Source organism: Miniopterus schreibersii (assembly GCF_964146895.1).
Source record: "Miniopterus schreibersii genome assembly, chromosome: 12".
Classification (NCBI taxonomy): Eukaryota; Metazoa; Chordata; class Mammalia; order Chiroptera; family Miniopteridae; genus Miniopterus; species Miniopterus schreibersii.
The window spans coordinates 64649325-64651804 of record NC_138112.1 but is presented as its reverse complement, the minus strand read 5'-3'; the positions used below and the strand labels follow the sequence as shown (position 1 = coordinate 64651804).

The window sequence follows — 2480 nt, the reverse complement described above, 5'->3', positions numbered from 1 at the left end:
ATGACTACAATAATTCATTATACTTTGGTGAATTATACTTCGGTGACTGAGTTCATCCTGCTGGGATTAACAGACACGCTGGAGCTACAGATGATCCTCTTTCTGCTCTTCTTTGTCATTTACATCCTGACAGTTTGTGGCAATGTGGGGATGATCCTCTTGATCAGGATTGATTCCCGGCTCCACACACCCATGTATTTCTTCCTGGCTAACCTCTCCTTTGTGGATGTTTGTTATTCATCCACCATCACCCCAAAGATGCTGGTAGATTTGTTGTCAGAGAAGAAAACCATCTCCTTTGCTGGCTGCTTTCTGCAGATGTACTTCTTTATCGCCTTGGCCACAACCGAATGCATCCTCTTTGGGTTAATGGCCTACGACCGCTATGTGGCCATATGCAATCCCCTGCTTTACCCCTTGGTCATGTCCAGGACAGTCTGCCTTAAAATGGCAGCGGGGGCTTTTACAGCGGGACTGCTCAACTCCATGGTGAACACAAGTTATGTGAGCAGCCTGCCATTCTGCGCTTCCAATGTCATCCACCACTTCTTCTGTGACAGCCCTCCACTCTTCAAGCTCTCATGCTCTGACACAAGCCTGAATGAAAGCATCTTTTCCACGTTTGCTGGGGTGAATCTAGTGGGGGTTCTGCTGGTCATTCTCACCTCCTACTCCTATGTTCTCTTCTGCATCTTTCGAATGCATTCAGGGGAGGGGAGGCACAAAGCTTTCTCCACCTGTGCCTCTCACCTAATAGCTATATTTCTGTTCTATTCCACCGCCATCTATACTTACCTGAGACCTAGCTCTAGCTACTCCCTGGGTCAGGACAAAGTGGCCTCTGTGTTCTACACAGTGGTGATCCCCATGTTAAACCCTCTGGTCTACAGCCTCAGGAATAAAGATGTAAAGAAGGCTTTATGCAGTGTAATTACCAGGAAACGGATCCCTTCATTTCTCTGACTTTGTTAAACACCGAAAATTTTTCTGTAAGTATATATAGTGACAGATGATAGCTACATGTACTGTGGTGATCTCACAATATGTAGAAATATTGATTCATTATCCTTTACACCTAGCACTAATATTGTGTTATATTGTTAATTATGCTTCAATTATAAAAAATTAAAAAGAAAAGTTAACCATTATTAGCATTAAGGTTACAGAGAGTTGGCTTAGACAACTCTGGAGGAAAGTGAGTGGGGATCAGATCTTGCTAAAAAGAGACGACGACACTTATAGTTTTTGAAGGAAAATTCCTCAAGACCCCTCCTTTGCCCTTGCTCTGAAGTGGCACCTAATTAAAGAGGTGACATTCAAGTCATCTGAGATGTGGCATAGCAGGCACTAGGACCTGTCACTTAACAGGTCACCCTGCTTCAACACACAGCACCCTCAGTGGTCCATGGAGGTGACCTTGGCCAGATGGACATTCATGAAGGCATCAGGGTTGTCTGCACACCCAGGGGCCATGCTCTCACCCCACATTGGTTACCTGGCCCTGGAGGTCTCCTGCATAATGATCAGCCTGTCCTCAGGGTGGTTCACTCTTTCACTGAATAGCTCACCTACTTTATTTTGCACCACCTAGCTGCCAATTGGCCCAATTCTTTCCACTTTTTTTGTTCTGGACATTTAATGAAATATATATGGAACCAAGACATTTCACCAGTAAATACTAATATTATATTCCTTTACTAAGTGTTTCACTTTTGAGGAAAAGAGAAATAAAGCAATATTTGGATGATGAAATCCAGTTATTCTGAGACATGAGTTTGCAGACACATCATATTTCAGACATGCCATGTTCTCTGTCTGCTCTCTAGTAGAGCCCTACTACATGTCAATAATCTCATTTACAAAATCTACAAACATTTCCTATTTTGTGGACTATTGTCACTTCATGATGTTAGCATTTTATTTTAATTCCTAGAATATGTGCTTCAAATTTTGATTATTTCTTTATTCCATTTCTTTAATTTTGTAAATTTAGATTATTTCTTGTAATACGTTTAAATTATATTTTCTTGCTTATTGTTCAAAGCATTTATATGGAAATCATTCCAAATATTTTATCTTTAACTAAAAAAGAAAATTAAATTGTAAAATCATTGAAATTTCTAAATATTATATTGAGTGTGAATGCATCATTCTTTGTTTATTTAGACCTGAGAATATGTATTAAACCCTCCATTATGAATGTAAATTGTTTTGCCTTTTGCTATACTCTCTGTTGCTTTATGGTTTCCTAATTTCCAGCTTTTTATTTCACTTGAATGTTGAATGTTACCACATTCCCCAAATATGCAGATATCAATCAATGTTCTGCATTCTTCAATGGTTTTTGAGTGATTAATTTATTAAAGTTAATGAAAGAAGTCTCAAGTGTATGACTTTAAGGTTTGTTCAATATTTTCATTAGTGATTAAGTAAGTACAACAGAGACTAACTTCAAAACCTGTGAAGGTCACAAAGTTGGA

General features: G+C 39.2%; 1 protein-coding gene across 1 annotated transcript; it reads left to right on the top strand.

Annotated features, from left to right (window-relative positions):
* On the top strand, positions 1-963 carry LOC308565564 (olfactory receptor 5F1-like; the record flags this gene model as incomplete). Its single annotated transcript, XM_081154879.1, has 1 exon — positions 1-963. One exon carries the CDS (start codon positions 1-3, stop codon positions 961-963), a length of 963 nt encoding a protein of 320 aa, XP_081011005.1.
* Positions 964-2480: the final 1517 nt, after the last annotated feature.